The sequence below is a fragment of the Oncorhynchus mykiss genome, chromosome 17 (assembly GCF_057628025.1).
Source record: "Oncorhynchus mykiss isolate SJ-2025 chromosome 17, ASM5762802v1, whole genome shotgun sequence".
Lineage (NCBI taxonomy): Eukaryota > Metazoa > Chordata > Actinopteri > Salmoniformes > Salmonidae > Oncorhynchus > Oncorhynchus mykiss.
In genome coordinates, this window is record NC_143038.1 from 70422479 (window position 1) to 70440000 (window position 17522).

General features: G+C 50.0%; 1 protein-coding gene and 1 long non-coding RNA gene across 3 annotated transcripts in view; both read left to right on the forward strand.

Annotated features, from left to right (window-relative positions):
* The first annotated feature begins 853 nt into the window (after positions 1 to 853).
* Positions 854 to 17522, forward strand: part of tarbp2 (TAR (HIV) RNA binding protein 2) — a 17364-nt gene continuing 695 nt past the window's right edge. The window contains exons 1-8 of one of the 2 annotated variants that reach the window (XM_021570139.3): positions 854 to 1079; positions 1814 to 1887; positions 7922 to 8165; positions 8416 to 8491; positions 11432 to 11549; positions 11816 to 11943; positions 12184 to 12379; positions 16386 to 17522. The exon at positions 16386 to 17522 is cut by the window's right edge and continues 695 nt beyond it. In XM_021570139.3, the coding sequence (XP_021425814.1) occupies positions 1027 to 1079; positions 1814 to 1887; positions 7922 to 8165; positions 8416 to 8491; positions 11432 to 11549; positions 11816 to 11943; positions 12184 to 12379; positions 16386 to 16543 (1047 nt within the window). In that variant the 5' untranslated portion in view covers positions 854 to 1026 and the 3' untranslated portion in view covers positions 16544 to 17522. Of the gene's footprint in view, positions 1080 to 1813; positions 1938 to 7921; positions 8166 to 8415; positions 8492 to 11431; positions 11550 to 11815; positions 11944 to 12183; positions 12380 to 16385 lie in introns of both variants that reach the window. The other variant, XM_021570140.3, reaches the window with a different exon arrangement.
* On the forward strand, positions 3608 to 5472 carry LOC149976492 (uncharacterized). Its single transcript, XR_016488100.1, has 2 exons — positions 3608 to 3971; positions 4102 to 5472. It is a non-coding gene; the product is annotated as an uncharacterized LOC149976492 (long non-coding RNA).

A 17522-nucleotide genomic window follows, 5' to 3' on the forward strand; every position in this document is an offset into this window, starting at 1 on the left:
TGATCCAGCCCGACAGGATGCTCTCAATGGTGCATCTGTGAGGGTCTTTGGGGCCCAGCCAAATTTCTTGAGCCTTCTGAGGTTGAAGAGGTGCTGTTGCGCCTTCTTCACTACACTGTTTGTGTGGGTAGGCTATTTCAGATCATCAGTGATGTGTACGCTGAGGGACTTGAAGCTTTTCACCTTCTCCACTGTGGTCCCGTCGATGTGGATAGGGGCGTGGCTCCCTCTGCTGTCTCCTGAAGTCCACGATCACCTCCTTCGTTTTGTTGACGTTGAGGGAGAGGTTATTTTCCTGGCACCACTCTGCCAGGGCCCTCACCTCCTCCCTGTAGGCTGTCTCGTCGTTGCTGGTAATCAGGCCTACCACTGTTGTGTAGTCTGCAAACTTGATGATTGAGTTGGAGGGCTGAGCACGCACCCTTGTGTAACAAAGTAGAATTTTGAATATCCATAAGAGGATCCAATACTTGTTCACAATAATATCCAAATATTATCAGAAAGGAGAGAGAATGAATAATGAAAGGGTGTGAAAGGGGTTCTCATGATATTCAACTGACTCAAATCAAACATGAGAAAGACTGTTGTGGGATGAGGAGGAGGAGTGAGAGCCAAAGTTGAAACCAGGAGCCCCTGAGGCCCCAAAGGACTGGGGCCGCAAAACACTCGTCCTCGGCCTTAAAGTTCATTAGAAAAAATGTTTTAATCAGTCTGCTGCCCCCTTGAGGTAAATGTAATATGAGTAAAATTGCATTACCCCGAAACGGGACACGCCGCCGTGTAAAACGAGCGGATCGTAGGTCTCTAGCGGACCAATGAACTGTCGAGATTGAAACGATTCCCGGTGCGTATTGACGACGTCATAAAAATTCGCCAAACAGTAGCTGTTTTCTGGTGGGACTGGGAGAGCGAGGTGTCTCTTCACATGTCGCTGCCTCCACTGACTTGGAAAATAGCTCATGAAATCAAGTGTCAGTATTTGTGGGGGGGATTTGCAATCATTGGCTTCATCTCTGTCGATAGGGAATGAATGACGAGACAACACCGGGCAGTTGCAAGATAAACTCTGGGTGCTCCAGGTAAGCGTGTAGCGATGGCTAGCTACCATATGTAGCTAGCTAGGCGGTCCAGAATCTCACCTAGTTTAGCTAACTAAATGTCCTCTAAGCACAAATTGTGTAGCAAAGTAAACCGATAGATTAATTTACCATTCAATGTCAAGCATTTTAATAATTGCATTTTGTAGTTCAAGGCCAGGGTATTTTTCAATAAACTGTCTGAGTTAGTTAGCTAACTAGCCAGCAGATCCGACCCGTTTGCTTACAGCTGCACTGGGGTCGGACAGCATTCCTGTGTATATTAAGAAACTGCGGAGCCGGTGCGAGTTCGGCAAACGTACCTCAATCCAGAGATGAAAAATGCATACTCCAAATTGTCCCATTATACCAACAGTAACATCAATAAGATTGAATGAGTGTTAGTTGAAAACAAGCAGTCATTCAATCTTGGTTGGGATAATGGGACAATTCGGGGGTACAGCGAGTTTCTTATCCCTGGATTGAGGTATGTTTTCCTGAGCCATATCTCATGCCAACTCCAAAATGTCTTAATACATGCAAGAATGCTGTTTGACCCTCGTGCAGCTGCAAGTGGGTTGGATCTGTTGGCTAACAAACCTCCCAACTAGACAACAAATGTTTCTGTCTACCTGCCTGTCAATCACTTCATGTCATAGTTCCTCGGAGAGAAACAACATATCGGTCCTCTGAACTGCTGAATGACAATTTAATCTCTCCCATCGTTTTGTCCTCAGTATTGAGCAAATGCTGGCTGTGAACCCCGGCAAGACACCCATCAGTCTGCTACAGGAGTATGGAACGCGGATAGGTAAGGCAGAGATGGTCTAGGAATGCTTCCTCTTCTGTCTCAGAGTCTGGGTAAGGTTTCATTCTGTTCTGTCTTAGCTAGCTACCTACAACTATACCAAATGGACTGGTTTATCATCTGCTTATTTAGTAGAATTAACACACTGCATCAATACAGGTACCTGCTGGTCATTAGTCAAATATATTTTATACTGTAGAAGCCATAGAATTCTGAATTTGAGTACTAGAATGGACATGGCCAGTCTTATGATGGGATAAAGGTCAGACATTTTGGTCAGAGTTGGTCAACCCTGGTTTACCAGTGCTGCAATAAGATATTGTGTAAATAATGCATTTGAACAATTTATCTGCACTCTTTGTTAGCTAGCTAGCCAGTCAGTTTCAGAGGAATAATTCCATAACTTAATGAAATGAACTGCCAAGATGCCAACATTAATTTTCAAACAATACAGTGAGTCAATAGGCATGTTTCACGCCCCCAAAAGACCACTTCCTTCCACGCCGAGCGGCGATATCCGGTTGTCTGTAGTCTTCTGCGAAATTCAAACATTGGAGTTTACCCAGTCACTGCTCAATTTGCCCAAGTTTGGCATTAGTGATTTGTCTATCGTTCACGAACATTCCCAGACGAACACTCCCAGATGAAGAGATCAGAACTTCATAAAAAGGATACCAGTTCTTCCACAAAGAATATCTTCAACGATCAAGGTAAGTTAGTACCTGGAAGTGACCAGTTAAGATAGATAGATAGATAGATAGCTAGCGATAGCTAAGACGTTACCAAATTGGTTAGTGCTATCATGAGTTACCTAACGTTACTTAAGATTTGTCAGACTTAGTTAACGTTAATAAGTTAGCTAGCTATCTGACCAGCCACTGTAATCTATTAGTTTCTCGCTAGCTAGAGCCATCTCAGTAACGTTAAGCGTAGCAATGGTAACTTACTTGCATACATCAATTTAATATTTGTCACCTAACGTTCTTACATGCTCTGCTCTTCTGAATATGCATTGTGAAATATGGTAGACCAGGAGGGGGCAGTGGTAGTATGGGCAAGGTGTCACATGTGAATGAGGAGCTCTAGTCACTGCAGGTTACGAGAGATGATAGACAGTTTACCTGTATTTTGTTCAAAATAATCCAACTCTGTATCTGTTCACCGTAGGCATAGTTCCTTTGTTACTGATCTGAAGCTGGATAACCATAACATGTCGTATAGTCCACTTTTATTACAGTTGGTCAGTTATGTTTTTAATGTTAGAATTGATGAGAAGCAAACATGATCTTGCTGCTGCAGATGATCAAAAACATTGTATGAATTCCCCCCCCCCACACACACACACCCACACACACGTTATTTTAGATTACATTGCAAGCACCCAAAAACATTGTATGAATTCCCCCCCCCCCCCCACACACACATGTTATTTTAGATTACATTGCAAGCACCCAAAAACATTGTATGAATCCCCCCCCCCCCCCCCCCACACACACACACACACATTATTTTAGATTACATTGCAAGCACCCAAAAACATTGTATGAATTCCCCCCCCCCCCACCCCACCCCACACACATGTTATTTTAGATTACATTGCAAGCACCCAAAAACATTGTATGAATTCCCCCCCCCCCCCCCCCCCACACACACACACACGTTATTTTAGATTACATTGCAAGCATCCAAGAAGCCTGTCATCGTAAACGGCTTATCGAGCTGAGGGCACTTTGTGCAATATGGTGGCTCTACTCTTCCAGACTGCACATTACACCACAATGGGGTTGTAGACCGTGTCAGCACCATTGCTTTGCACGGAGAACTGTAGTTGTGGCATTGGCCAAGGACTCGGATGAGTTTTGAATGTGAGGATTGTTCATATTGTCATAGAGAACACCCATTTAGCATTTCTGTAAACTCATATTACTGCACAGTGTTAAATTCATCCTGAATCTTTTTTATGCATTTAAAAAAATAATAATTTTACCAGGGGATTTGACCAGAGCCCATTGGATGAAATGATTCTGAGGAAGCCAAGGACATCAGGCAAGAGTGGCATAAAACCCACTCTTTACCAAGCATTCCCTGTGAGTTAAACTGTCTTTTAAACAAGTTGGCGTCCCCATTACGCTCACAAGTTGCTTTCACTTGTGATGAAATTGCTTGAACTAAAGTTTTACAGTCTTGGTTGACACTCATCCCTTGTCTGTGTTTCAGGGCCCCTTCCTGACATTACTGTGTCTGCTGAACAAAGTTTGAGGAGCATGTGACCACAGCCTGCCGTTGCCACGGTGCTGCATGGACTCAAAGAAATTACTCTGGGTGACTCTAGATTTGGTCCAATGCTCAGTGCTGTCATGTCATTGTCATGTCATTGTCCCCATTGTCCCCCAACTGTCACCAGAGATTCTAAAACACCCAGATGCTCCTGTGTTCCCCATGGGTCAGTGCTGTCATGTCATTGGCCCCCAACTGTCACCAGAGATTCTAAAACACCCAGATGCTCCTGTGTTCCTCCAGCTCTCAGTAAAATAAAGTAAATTGTACAGTAATTTAAACTTTGTCCCTACTTGCACTGTTTTACCACTTGGAGAGCTTAAAGGTGTCACCAGCATTGTCATCTGCTATTGAGAAGGGCACAGTCGAGCAGTCTTGTCTGTCAACTATGGAAGGAAATGAGGAAACCACGCGTGATCGCTAGCCAGTTTAGGGAGGCATGCCACGTGCGTGGGGGGAATCATCTAGCCAGGCCCTAGCCATGAGAATGTTTTGAGGTGAATGGCAAACCGGAGCTATGTGAAGGGGTCTTGAGCTTAAGCCAGAGGTTCTCCAGAACTACTCTGAATGATTTGATGTCTCAGTCAAACGGTGTGGTTTTGTTGTGCACCCGGATGCACCCCATCTCGGGGCAAACCACGATGAGAAAGTTTATGGCCCTTCTGCAGCGTTGCCCTTCAGGCTAGCTGACATCAAGTGCCTGATGTTGAGTGTAACTGACGTGAGGCACATTTCAGTTTGTCAATGGCCAGGCCAAGCTCAAACACAGCCACATATCACTAGCAAGTCCAGGGCCAACTGTCTGTAACCGGTTTAGTTTGGTACGACTTCACTACAAGCACTAGGAGTGCCATTACAGTAGAGAGTTTGGAGAGATTATTATTTTGTAGCGGAGATGACAGGAACCTGACCTCTTCTACACCTACAGGGATGTTTAGATAACTCATCAAAGTTGTATGTAGAGGAATTGTATTTTTAATTGTTTTGTTCTTTTTTTCTATCCCGTGTGGCTCAGGTGGCAGAGCATGGGGCTTGTAACGCCAGGGTTGTGGGTTCGATTCCCACGGGGGAACCAGTACACACAAGTATCAAAATGTATGCAGTCACTACTGTATGTCGCTCTGGATAAGAGCATCTGCTAAATGACTCGGTGTAAGCTAAATGACTCTGTAAGCTAAATGACTTAATGTAAATGTAATTAACATTGAATTAGAGTGAGTTACTGATGTAAATTGTGATTTTATTTTATGACTTAACGTGTCAAATGTATTTATTGAAATCAAATCTTCAAATAAAGTTCTCTTTAACAAACACTACATCCCAAAATCCCATGTTATTCATAACCGTTTTATCAGTACATATTCCATATAAAAATTATCCCAAATTCATATGATTTGTGAACAGATCAATTTATAATAATAATAAAAAAATTACACTGGTTTAAAGCTGTTTATTTATCATGATCTAATTAATTTAACTAAACTACATTTATTTTGTATGTCCTGCTGTGCTTGACCATGTTTTCACACTGGCTGATCACCCTTGAGCTCCAGAGGTCTCTGGTAGTTCACCAATAAGCAGCAGTTGATTGACAGCCTACCAGAATGCGTGGGATAATCTTGTCCCAGATACAGTACTCTCTACTAGCATACTGACGTGCAATCGACTTGCTTTCGCTCTTGTCCTTCCACGTTAGCGGAGTTGCTCTCTTCAATGGGGGAATGATGAGTGTTGCCCCCACATCTGACAGCATCCTCTCTGAATCCAGCATCCATCACCAGGCTCGAGGATTCCCGAGAGACTCGTGATCTCCTGATCAGTGAAGAGTTTGGATACAAAAGTGATGCCTCAACGAGGTGCAATCCCAATCAGGCACATCTCAGATCTGTGCAGTCCAGGTTAACTCTGACCTCTGGACAGTACACCTGGAACTGATCCTATGGCATCTAAATGGGCGCAGAGCCTGAGACAAGATGCAGGTAGTTGGTCCTGGTTATTATAATGCGGTTCATTTGAAGGGACACTCACGCCGAAGATGTCCGCCAACACCTTATCCAGCCCAGTTGCTACTCAACAGAAATAATTTGTCAATGAGTGGCAGCTTCCTGCTTGGCGTTGCACTTCCCATTCCAGTCTTCTGGGCCTTGGACCAGTAGATTCATCCTGGAGGTCAGAGGGGGCAGTAGACTCCCAGAACACCATGAAGATCTTCTCTGAATGGAACCGGCTATAGGAACCTGAAGTCCTCATTGGCTGCACAGAATGTTTGGAGCTGGAGGTGTACAAAAAAACTGTTGGACTTCTAGCGCTTGTTCCTTGATTCCATCCAATGCAGCATTCAACTCACCTATGTATATTGAACAACATCAAAAATAGATGAACAATTTCAACGATTTTACTGAGTTCAGTCAATTAAAATAAATCCATTAGGCCCTAATCTATGAATGTCACGTTACCGGGCAGGGGCACGTCCACGGGTGGGTCTTGGATTGCTTAGGCCCACCCAATTGGGAACCGGAGCCAGGCCCAGCCAATCAGAATGAGTTTTTCCCCACAAGAGCGTTTATTTAAGAGAAATGCTCCTCAGTTTCATCAGCTGTCCGGGAGGCTGGTCTCAGACAATCCCACAGGTGAAGAAGCTGGATGTGGAGGTCCTGGGCTTGCGTGGATACACACGGTCTGAGGTTGTGAGGCCGGTTGGACGTACTGCCAAAGGAGGGGCTTAAGTTGGCGTGCAGAGTGGGAGAAGAGACATGCAACCTGGCTAGCCAGTTAGCTCTATACAGCTAATGTAATACCTGAACTATAGCAACTGTTTGCAGAACTACAACGCCAACCATCTGGAAAACCTAAGTTCACGTTACTCACCAGGGAGAGGAGGGCTTAGTCATGGGCCTCTGCAGTCAGTGCAGAGGGACCAACACTTGTGAATAGCTGAGAGATCCATCTCCTGTTCCCAGTCATGCTCTATCAAAGGGAGAGACCCAAGAATGCAGGCTCCCTCCCCAGTTCCAGGAGAACCGACAGGGAACGGTCCCCGTCTCAGTGCGTGCACGGCCTTTTGGTGTTAAGTAGATGTTGGCCAGGTTAAAATGCAGGCTATTGATTAAAGATGCTCCCATGTAAAATAGTGAAGTCTGGGCGCTCGTCTGTTCTAATTGCTGTCACTTAAAGTCTCATCCATTTGGGGAAGTTGTGGAAGCTGATGTTTTTGTTCTAAAAAAAAAAAAAAAGAAGAGGGACACTACAGTAGCATCGAGAGGATTGTGCTGCCATTAAGCTAGCTTGCTAACTCTGCGCTGTTGCTAGCAACCTTAGCATAAACCGCAACAACATTCCATTCAAACAAGTCAATCCACAGTCATACGCTGGCTGAAATCAGTTGCTGATAGGACAGACAAGTTGTACATGCAACAAGTACTGATATTGTATCATATAGCGCTCACAGCTTTCCAAGAAAACAAACATGGACATTTATGGTTTGTTTACATATATTTGAGGCTATTTGTACAGAAATGGTATAAAACCCGTATGAATTGTATTTATAATTAGTGCCGGCAAAGTATTCACACCCTGGATTTATTCCACATTTGGTTACAGCCTGAATTCAAAATGGCTGCCAATATGGCTGCCATCTTCACCGCATTCTGAAACTGGGGGTTTTACATAACCCCTCTAGTAATTTAATATAATCTCTATGGTAGTAGCATGGTAGGATCTCAAGTGTTGTGCTGCAACACTACCAATCCTTTTGTTCCAGGTAACACCCCAGTGTATGACCTGCTCAAGGCCGAGGGCCAGGCGCACCAACCCAACTTTACGTTCCGCGTGTCCGTGGGAGAGATCAGCTGCACCGGCCAGGGGCCCAGCAAGAAGGCTGCCAAACACAAGGCAGCAGAGGCCGCCCTGAAGATGATGAAAGGAGGACTAGGGGGACCAGTGGTGCTGGGAGAAGGATTGGGAGAAGGCTTTATTGGGGCGGAAGAGCCTTTGGATGGGGACAGGTGAGTGGATTATACACGTTTGAATCCAGAGAAAATGAGTAGTTAAACGCAGTGACAATTGGCTTCAATGGCTAATGTGGCGAGAGTAATGTAGAGGCTATCTATTGGAAGCCAGGACTCAAACACTGTAGACAAGTGCCTCTTATTTTGGTAAAAGTTGCAAAACCTCCTTGCCAACCATTTCATTTCAGACTGCTCTTGGTCAGTCTGGTGTAAATAAGGTCTTTTCTCTTCTGTTTTCCCTCCCTAGTTCTCCGTCAGAGATGAAGACTTCAGGAAGCGGCACGTCTCAGCAGTCAGAATGCAACCCTGTGGGAGCTCTGCAGGTGAGATGCATCCCGAGTTCATTTACAGATGAACTCAGTCCTCTCAGAACTACATTTTGAACCTCTTTCAACTCAGTTCAATAAGCTTTATTGCTATTAATGTGTACATATGTACACAGTGCATTTGAAAAGTATTCAGACCCCTTGACTTGTTCCACATTGTTACGTTAATTTAATCAATTTGAGTAAGACTTCATGTTTTTCTTCATCAATCTACAAACACTCCATTATGACAAAGCGAAAACTGTTTAAAAATTGAATACAAAAAAACCTAAAAACATACCTTATTTAGTATTCAGACCCTTTGCTATGAGACTAAACATTTCTCAGGTGCATCATGTTTCCATTGATCATGCTTGATGTTTCGACAACTTAATTGGAGTCCGCCTGTGGTAAATTCAATTGATTGGACATGATTTGGAAAGACACACACCTGTCTATATAAGGTCCAACAGTTGACAGTGCATGTTAGAACAAAAACCAAGCCATGGGGTCATTGTCCGTACAGCTCCGAGACAGGATTGTGTCGAGGCACAGATCTGGGGAAGGGTACCAACAAATGTCTACAGCATTGAAGGTCCCCAAGAACACAGTGGCCTCCATTCTTAAATGGATGAAATTTGGAGCCACCAAGAGTCTTCATGGAGCTGGTCGCCTGGCCAAACTGAGCAATCGGGGGAGAAGGGCCTTGGTCAGGGAGGTGACAGAGCTTCAGAGCTTGGTCACTCTGACAGAGCTTCAGAGTTCCTATGGGAGAACCTTCCAGAAGGACAACTATCTCTGCAGCACTCACCAATCTTGGAGTTTGCCAAAAGGCACCTAAAGGACTCTCAGACCATGATGAAACCGAGATTGAACTCTATGGCCTGAATGCCAAGCGTCACGAATGGAGGAAACATGGCACCATCCCTACGGTGAAGCATTGTGGTGGCAGCATCATGCTGTGGGGATGTTTTTCAGCGATAGGAACTGGGAGACTAGACAGGATCGATTCAAAAGATGAACAGAGTAAAGTACAGAGATCCTTGATGACAACTTGCTCGGGACCTCAGACTGTGGAAAGGGTTCACTTTCCAACAGGACAACGACCTTAAGCACACAGCAAGACAACACAGCATTGGCTTCGGGACAAGTCCTTGAGTGGCCCCGCCAGAGACCAGACTTGAACTCGATCGAACATCTCGAGAGACCTGAAAATAGCAGTGCAGCCAACCAGACATGGCTTGAAGGTCTGCAGAGAAAAATAGGAGAAACTCCCCAAATACAGGTATGAGCTTGTAGTGTCATACCCAAGAAGACTCACGCTGTAATCGCTGCCAAAGGTGCTGAGTAAAGGGTCTGAATAGTTACAGTACCAGTCAAGTTTGGACATCCCTACTCATTCCAGAGGTTTTCTTTATTTACTATTTTCTACATTGTAGACGGTCTTCACATAATAGTGAAGACAACTATGAAATGACATATGGAATCATGTAGTATCCAAAAGTGTTAAACAAATCAATTTATTTTATTCAAAGTAGCTATCAAATTAATTTATATAGCCCTTCGTACATCAGCTGATATCTCAAAGTGCTGTACAGAAACCCAGCCTAAAACCCCAAACAGCAAGCAATGCAGGTGCAGAAGCATGGTGGCTAGGAAAAACTCCCTAGCCTTGATGACAACTTTACACACTTGGCATTCTCTCAACCAGCTTCATGAGGTAGTCACCTGGAATGCATTTCAATTAACAGGTGTGCGTTGTTAATTTGTGGAATTTCTGTCATTATTGTGTTTGAGCCAATCAGTTGGGTGGTATACAGAAGACAGCCTTATTTGGTAAAAGACCAAGTCCATATTATGGCAAGAACAGCTAAAATAAGGAAAGAGAAATGGCAGTCAATTACTTTAAGACATGAAGGTCGGTCAATATGGAACATTTCAACTTTTTTTATTTAATTTTTTACACTACATGATTCCATATGTTTCATAGTTTTGTCTTCACTATTATTCTACAATGTAAAAAATAAACCCTGGAATGAGTAGTTGTCAACTTTTGACTGGTACTGTATGTAAATGTGATATTTCAGTTAAAATGTTCCACACCCGTTTTGGCTTTGTCATTATGGGATATTGTGTGTAGATTGATGAGAGGGGGGGGGGGGGGCAATTAATCAATTTTAGAATACTGCTGTGGAAAAGTTAAGGGGTCTGAATACTATGTATAGATCAGGGTTTTCCAACCCTGTTCCTGGAAAGCTACCCACCTGTAAGTTTTCAACTCCAACCCTGTTCCTGGAAAGCTACCCTCCTGTAGTTTGTTACTCTAATCTAGCACACCTGATTCTAATAGCTGGTTGATAAACTGATTTTAAACATTTGTAGAACTTTGTTTGGAGCGTAAACCTACGAGGGTAGCTCTCCAGGAACAGGGTTGGAGTGACCTACAGGAGGGTAGCTCTCCAGGAACAGGGTTGGAGTGACCTACAGGAGGGTAGCTCTCCAGGAACAGGGTTGGAGTGACCTACAGGAGGGTAGCTCTCCAGGAACAGGGTTGGAGTGACCTACAGGAGGGTAGCTCTCCAGGAACAGGGTTGGAGTGACCTACAGGAGGGTAGCTCTCCAGGAACAGGGTTGGAGTGACCTACAGGAGGGTAGCTCTCCAGGAACAGGGTTGGAGTGACCTACAGGAGGGTAGCTCTCCAGGAACAGGGTTGGAGTGACCTACAGGAGGGTAGCTCTCCAGGAACAGGGTTGGAGTGTAAATCTACGAGGGTAGCTCTCCAGGAACAGGGTTGGAAGAGCCCGGCTATAGATGTATACTGTGCCAGTCTCCGAACCGCTTTTCGCGAACCCTCCTACCTTTACAGAGGATAATGGCGTTAATTGTGAAGCAAAACATTTAAAGGTAAATGAATCTCCCACTTTATGGATACATGACTTTGTGTGTTTCACTGAAAGGAGCTGGTGGTTCAGAAAGGCTGGCGTCTGCCAGAGTACACCGTGACCCAGGAGTCGGGGCCTGCCCACCGCAAGGAGTTCACCATGACATGCCGGGTGGAGAGATTTGTTGAAATTGGTAAATCTAACTTGGGTTCTGCCCTTTTCAACATGTCATGGATTTGTTTTAGTTTTTTTTTTACATTACACTATTAGGTATATCGTATGTCCTTGTGTAGCAACATGATTCAATTGGTCAACTAACCAGGAAGTGAAATCAGGCGTGCTAGTTCTGGAATAGAATCCATGGAGTGACTGAGGGGATACTTTTAGGAGATGTTTGAGAAACTATTTACAAGAAGCAATTCTGTGTCTTAGTACTAACATCCAGCCTCTGTCCCACAGGCAGTGGCACATCGAAGAAACTAGCCAAGCGGAATGCAGCAGCTAAGATGTTGTCCAGGATCCACGATGTTCCTGTAGACCTGAGGAGCAGCCACGAGACTGAGCCTGAGGACGACACTTTTATCATGGTGAGACAGCGACCTGTTGATGGCCTTTCTAAGACAATATTGCTGCTGTGCTCGCTTCCTGACAGTTCATCATTGAAAATAAGTGTCTGTAAGAATTTCCTGTTATAAATAAATCAATTATAGTTGGTCGAATACACATGTTTAGCCAGATATTGAAGGTGTAGCGAAATGCTTATTAAAATGAATGTGAGGTTGCCCGAGTGTCTGAATCATGGTACCACTGTCTTCTCTGGTGGTCAGAACATGGGCGGGGGCAGGGTGGAGGCAGGGAAGTGTAAAGGTCTGGGCTGTACCTGGGACTCTCTGAGGAACTCTGCTGGGGAGAAGATGCTGCAGCTAAGGAGCCACCCTCTGGGCATGCCCAACTCTGACTTCTGCTCTCTGCTACACGACCTCTCAGAGGAGCAGCGCTTTGACGTCAGCTACCTCGACATAGGTAAATAACATCCCCTCATCACTGGGGCCAATTCACATACAGATTCCTGTTTTGAGGTAGGCGCGTTTTATCTACGATGACGTCACTGTCTATATATATTTTTCTTTGTGATCAAGAATGCTACTGGGCTCCAGAAAGGACTGATACTTGACTTTGTAAACAATCATCTTGGCTAAAGCCCCACAGACACATACATACAAATAAACAATCCATAAAGCCCCAAAAAATACAAAATAGTCCCACGGGGAAGGGGTGGTATGGGGAGGGTTCTCTCTCTGGTTGCCCGGAAGAGGTCTGGGATGTGACTGACGAGCAAACCCTAGTTGCTAGGGGTGGATCATGGTTTCTGGGGTTGGGGGAGGTGGGCTAGGAGGTCTGGGGGGAGGGGGGAGGTGGGCTAGGAGGTCTGGGGGGAGGGGGGGGGGGTGGGCTAGGAGGTCTGGGGGGAGGGGGGGGGGGTGGGCTAGGAGGTCTGGGGGGAGGTGGGCTAGGAGGTCTGGGGGGAGGTGGGCTAGGAGGTCTGGGGGGAGGTGGGCTAGGAGGTCTGGGGGGAGGTGGGCTAGGAGGTCTGGGGGGAGGGGAGGTGGGCTAGGAGGTCTGGGGGGAGGGGAGGTGGGCTAGGAGGTCTGGGGGAGGGGGGAGGTGGGCTAGGAGGTCTGGGGGGAGGGGGGAGGTGGGCTAGGAGGTCTGGGGGGAGGGGGGAGGTGGGCTAGGAGGTCTGGGGGGAGGGGGGAGGTGGGCTAGGAGGTCTGGGGGGAGGGGGGAGGTGGGCTAGGAGGTCTGGGGGGAGGGGGGAGGTGGGCTAGGAGGTCTGGGGGGAGGGGGGAGGTGGGCTAGGAGGTCTGGGGGGAGGGGGGAGGTGGGCTAGGAGGTCTGGGGGGAGGGGGGAGGTGGGCTAGGAGGTCTGGGGGGAGGGGGGAGGTGGGCTAGGAGGTCTGGGGGGAGGGGGGAGGTGGGCTAGGAGGTCTGGGGGTGGGGGGAGTGGGCTAGGAGGTCTGGGGGTGGGGGGAGGTGGGCTAGGTCTGGGGGGGAGGGGGGAGTGGGTTAGGAGGGGGAGTGGGCTAGGAGGTCTGGGGGTGGGGGGGAGGTGGGCTAGGAGGTCTGGGGGTGGGGGGGAGTGGGCTAGGAGGTCTGGGGGTGGGGGGGGGGAGTGGGCTAGGAGGTCTGGGGGTGGGGGGGTGGTCTGGGGGTGGGGGGGGGAGTGGTCTGGGGGTGGGGGGGAGTGGTCTGGGGGTGGGGGGGGGAGTGGGCTAGGAGGTCTGGGGGTGGGGGGGGAGTGGTCTGGGGGTGGGGGGGGAGTGGTCTGGGGGTGGGGGGGGAGTGGGCTAGGAGGTCTGGGGGTGGGGGGGGGAGTGGGCTAGGAGGTCTGGGGGTGGGGGGGGAGTGGGCTAGGAGGCCTGGGGGGGGGGGAGTGGGCTAGGAGGCCTGGGGGTGGGGGGGGGGAGTGGGCTAGGAGGCCTGGGGGTGGGGGGGGGGGAGTGGGCTAGGAGGCCTGGGGGTGGGGGGGGGGAGTGGGCTAGGAGGCCTGGGGGTGGGGGGGGGGAGTGGGCTAGGAGGCCTGGGGGTGGGGGGGAGGAGTGGGCTAGGAGGCCTGGGGGTGGGGGGGAGGAGTGGGCTAGGAGGGGTGGGGGGGGGAGGAGTGGGCTAGGAGGGGTGGGGGGGGGGGAGTGGGCTAGGAGGCCTGGGGGAGTGGGCTAGGAGGCCTGGGGGAGTGGGCTAGGAGGCCTGGGGGTGGGGGGGGGAGTGGGCTAGGAGGCCTGGGGGTGGGGGGGAGTGGGCTAGGAGGTCTGGGGTGGGGGGGGGAGTGGGCTAGGAGGTCTGGGGGTGGGGGGGGGAGTGGGCTAGGAGGTCTGGGGGTGGGGGGGGGAGTGGGCTAGGAGGTCTGGGGGTGGGGGGGGGAGTGGGCTAGGAGGTCTGGGGGTGGGGGGGGGAGTGGGCTAGGAGGTCTGGGGGTGGGGGGGAGTGGGCTAGGAGGTCTGGGGGTGGGGGGGAGTGGGCTAGGAGGTCTGGGGGTGGGGGGGAGTGGGCTAGGAGGTCTGGGGGGGAAGTGGGCTAGGAGGTCTGGGGGAGGGGGGGAGTGGGCTAGGAGGTCTGGGGGAGGGGGGAGGTGGGCTAGGAGGTCTGGGGGAGGGGGGAGGTGGGCTAGGAGGTCTGGGGGAGGGGGGAGGTGGGCTAGGATGTCTGGGGGGAGGGGGGAGGTGGGCTAGGAGGTCTGGGGGAGGGGGGAGGTGGGCTAGGAGGTCTGGGGGGAGGGGGGAGGTGGGCTAGGATGTCTGGGGGGAGGGGGGAGGTGGGCTAGGATGTCTGGGGGGAGGGGGGAGGTGGGCTAGGATGTCTGGGGGGAGGGGGGAGGTGGGCTAGGATGTCTGGGGGGAGGGGGGAGGTGGGCTAGGATGTCTGGGGGGAGGGGGGAGGTGGGCTAGGATGTCTGGGGGGAGGGGGGAGGTGGGCTAGGATGTCTGGGGGGAGGGGGGAGGTGGGCTAGGATGTCTGGGGGGAGGGGGGAGGTGGGCTAGGATGTCTGGGGGGAGGGGGAGTGGGCTAGGAGGTCTGGGGGGAGGGGGAGTGGGCTAGGAGGTCTGGGGGGGGGGGGGGGTGGGCTAGGAGGTCTGGGGGGGGGGGGGAGTGGGCTAGGTCTGGGGGGGAGGGGGGAGTGGGTTAGGAGGGGGAGTGGGCTAGGAGGTCTGGGGGGGAGGTGGGCTAGGAGGTCTGGGGGGGAGGTGGGCTAGGAGGTCTGGGGGGGAGGAGGTCTGGGGGTGGGGGGAGTGGGCTAGGAGGCCTGGGGGTGGGGGGGAGTGGGCTAGGAGGCCTGGGGGTGGGGGGGAGTGGGCTAGGAGGTCTGGGGGTGGGGGGGAGTGGGCAAGGAGGCCTGGGGGTGGGGGGGGGGAGTGGGCTAGGAGGTCTGGGGGTGGGGGGGGAGTGGGCTAGGAGGTCTGGGGGCGGGAAATGGGCTGGGGAGGTCTGGGGGGAGGGGGGAGGTGGGCTAGGAGGTCTGGGGGGAGGGGGGAGGTGGGCTAGGAGGTCTGGGGGAGGGGGGAGGTGGGCTAGGATGTCTGGGGGGGAGGTGGGCTAGGATGTCTGGGGGGAGGGGGGAGGTGGGCTAGGAGGTCTGGGGGGGGGGGAGGTGGGCTAGGAGGTCTGGGGGGGGAGTGGGCTAGGAGGTCTGGGGGGGGGGAGGTGGGCTAGGAGGTCTGGGGGGGAGGTGGGCTAGGAGGTCTGGGGGGGAGGTGGGCTAGGAGGTCTGGGGGGGAGGTGGGCTAGGAGGTCTGGGGGGGAGGAGGTCTGGGGGTGGGGGGGAGTGGGCTAGGAGGTCTGGGGGTGGGGGGGGAGTGGGCTAGGAGGCCTGGGGGTGGGGGGGGGAGTGGGCTAGGAGGCCTGGGGGTGGGGGGGGGAGTGGGCTAGGAGGTCTGGGGGTGGGGGGGGAGTGGGCTAGGAGGTCTGGGGGTGGGGGGGGGAGTGGGCTAGGAGGTCTGGGGGGGAAGTGGGCTAGGAGGTCTGGGGGGGAAGTGGGCTAGGAGGTCTGGGGGGGGAAGTAGGCTAGGAGGTCTGGGGGGGAAGTGGGCTAGGAGGTCGGGGGGGGGGGGAGTGGGCTGGGAGTACTGGGGGGGAAGTGGGCTAGGAGGTCTGGGGGGGGGGGGAGTGGGCTAGGAAGTCTGGGGGGGGGCTGGGAGGTCTGGGGGGGGGGGGGGAAGTGGGCTAGGAGGTCTGGGGGGGGGGGGGGCTGGGAGGTCTGGGGGAGGGGGGGGGGGGTCTGGGAGTGTAGGTCCACTTTGTTTTCCTGTTGTATACTGAATGTATTAATTTAACTGTAAGAAATATACTCTCTTTAGTGGCAGCTACTTTATCATATTGAAATGGATAATGTACCTATAATCCTCCCCAACAAAAAATTACAAAAATAAAAACATGGTAAAAAAAATGCTAAACTGATCCTAAACCAGCTCTCTTTGTGAATGTGACCAGGCTGTGATGTATGAACCTAATGTGTGTTTCCTTGATGTGCCAGAGGAGCGCAGTCTGAGCGGTCTGTGCCAGTGTCTGGTAGAGCTATCCACTCAGCCAATCACAGTGTGCCACGGCTTCGCACCCAATCAGGACGGTGCCCGCGCCAGCGCAGCCCACAATGCACTGCAATACCTCAAAATCATGGCTGGGGGGAAGTGACCGTCTCCCAGACCAACCTCTCTCCATGGCAACAACCTAGACCCTGATCATGACACATCCACCTCGGAGGGTGGAAGCATCTTCCAACCAATGGTGGTCAAGGGAAGTAACCATTGATTGATCCAGAATTACCCATGATGTGGGAATTGGAATTTGTCCGTCCCCCCCCACAGCCCTGTAGTTCTCCTATCTGGTCTGTTCATTCCTAAATGCCCCCTGAAGATATCCCTCATAGCCCTAGATAATTTGTCCCTATGCCTTGAAGATATCCCACATAGCCCTAGATAATTTGTCCCTATGCCTTGAAGATATCCCACATAGCCCTAGATAAATTTGTCCCTATGCCTTGAAGATATCCCACATAGTCCCCAATGTCCTCTTGATTGGCTACACCATTTATTTGGATGGTCAGTCACCCACCTCCTCTGCTGTCACAGGCCTAGAGAGATACTCTGCAGGGAAAGGGCAAAATACAACGACCCCCGTTTGACTGTAGCCTCATTGACCTTTTTATTTGTTGCCACAACTACAATGATTGGCTTTGGTTGCCTTTTCATTAGCTAGCAAGTACTTTGTCGTCAACCAAAAATACCTCCCCCCCCCCCCCCGTTGAAGAAGTCTTGGCCTGAATGAAGTCTAATTTTGGACATTGAAAAGTGGACCTTTTAACGACATGAATTCTTAAATTAGAGACTTGTGTACTTTTATTGCCAAGTAGACAAGATCCAGCCCATCTTGTCATTTGTGTTAAGTAATTTACTATTTTTTATTTTAAAGAAGAGTCATCTGATAACTGTTAAAATGTGTACATTTTTAAATTGTGATTGCTTAACATCTGAAATGCAAAATGTTAGAGTTTTGGAATTACATTTAACATTGTGTACTTTACCATTTATTTTATTTTTTCTGTTAGACCTCACAAAACCCTATTTGAAATTGTGAATAGATTACTGTGATTTAAAATTAGTAATTTTAGATG